We start from the raw sequence: 1786 nt of genomic DNA on the forward strand, positions 1-1786 counted from the left end.
GACTTATTTAGCTGTTTGGCAATACTCAAAACAGCTTATTTTAAGTTAAAAAAATTTATTTTAAGCCAAAAGTTAAAAGCTGGGGTAGGGGTGTTTTTTTTTTAGCTTATAAGTTGTTTTAAGTTGACCACATTTTTATCTTTTTGTGCTTAATATTTTTATACAATCTCCAAATTACCCAAATAACCCTAACATTTCTTTCTTCCATTTTTCCCTTTTCACGTTTGACATAACAATTTCAGCACTTTTATCCAAACGTATAACTATTTTTTTAAAAATAAGTTTCAGCACTTTTAAAAGTATTTTTTTAAAACTGCTTTTATTAACCCCATCCAAACGGGCCCTTAATCCCTTGCAAGTACACAAAATTGTTTTGAATAAAATTGGTGCAATGAACAAGCTGCTTCCTATTAAATGTCTATGCTCTAAAATTTCTATATTATAAGATTGAACAAATATAAGATTGATTGCTTATTTACATTAAATAACGCTTAATGAAAGAAATTATTAAAGATTAAAGATCCAAAGAGACACATAATTATAATCCTAATTCACCTCAGACTTAGTTTATAGTCAGGTGCATATTCATCAAATACTTATAATCCAAAATTATATCATAACAAGCTGAGATAATGGTGACAATGGTGGCACCTCAAAAATACCCTTTTCATCCCAAATCGTCGACCAACTTGACGGTGTTAATGGAGCCGCCGCCGTTGGGAGTACTCTTTCTTCTTCTATTTTCCTTTCCTTCTTGATTACTAATTCCTCTGTTTCTCCTCTCACCCTTTTACTGCCTGACGACTTCATCTCTGTTTTAGTCTCATCATTTTGTTGCTTAAAGTTTGCAACTTCGAGTGGGAAATTCAATATTGCTTTGCTTCCTCTAAGCTTAAACGCTGCCCTGTCATATGCCTTTGCCGCATCCACAGCAGTATCAAATGTTCCTAACCAAACTCGAGTCCCCTTTCTATTTGGGTCACGAATCTCCGCTGCAAACTTCCCCCATGGCCTCTGTCTAACTCCCCTGTAATGCTTCTTCTCAATCTCAACGTTCTCTACAACAACAACAGGCTTCGCCGGTATTGCTACGTTCAGAGATGGCTTCCGTTCTCTCAAGTTACTCTGTTTCGGAGAATTTGAACGGATAACATGTCGTTTTGCCTCAAATTCGAAAAAACCATCATACTCTGTTTTTGAAGTAGCATTAAAGAAGCTTGCGATGTCATCAAGATTTGAAGTTTGAGTTGTTTCAAAAGAGAAACAAGTCTGGTCCAGAGATTCATCAAAAAGATGTTGCCTAATCAAATCAAGTGAAGTACAAGTCTCTTGTGGAGAACCCATTTTTTTCTTTAAAGGGAATGTTAAAATTCAAACTTGTGTGAGTTGAGTGGAAAAAGAGTGTGTTGAGGGTTGATTATATAGAGTGGAAATTTGAAGATTGAGAAGAGGGTTCCTAGGAGGCCTCTAAGATGGAGAGAGGAAGCATCATGTGGGGTGGGGTAATTTATAAACCTTTATTTTACTGTTGTACGCCAATTAAATATTGCTAACCCGTCTATTATTAATTATCATATTTTTTATTTTTAAAATTAAATTATTAAAATTTTGATTAATATTTTACGATATTTTTTTATAATATTAATATGTAAAAAGTTATAATGTATAAAATATAATATTTTTTGTATAATTTTTGAATATTTAAATTTTTTATTTAGTATATTGAATTAAGATACTAATTTAACTATAGATATAAAAATATAATATGACAAATAAAAATAAACGG

At 32.1% G+C, this 1786-nt stretch overlaps 1 protein-coding gene across 1 annotated transcript; it reads right to left on the minus strand.

Moving 5' to 3' along the window:
• Positions 1-491: 491 nt before the first annotated feature.
• On the minus strand, positions 492-1347 carry ERF5 (ethylene response factor 5). Its single transcript, NM_001330445.2, is given in 1 exon segment — positions 492-1347. A coding segment is annotated over 1 exon segment (735 nt). The 5' UTR covers positions 1345-1347; the 3' UTR covers positions 492-609.
• Between the last annotated feature and the right edge of the window lie 439 nt (positions 1348-1786).

Source organism: Solanum lycopersicum, chromosome 3 (genome assembly GCF_036512215.1).
Source record: "Solanum lycopersicum chromosome 3, SLM_r2.1".
Classification (NCBI taxonomy): Eukaryota; Viridiplantae; Streptophyta; class Magnoliopsida; order Solanales; family Solanaceae; genus Solanum; species Solanum lycopersicum.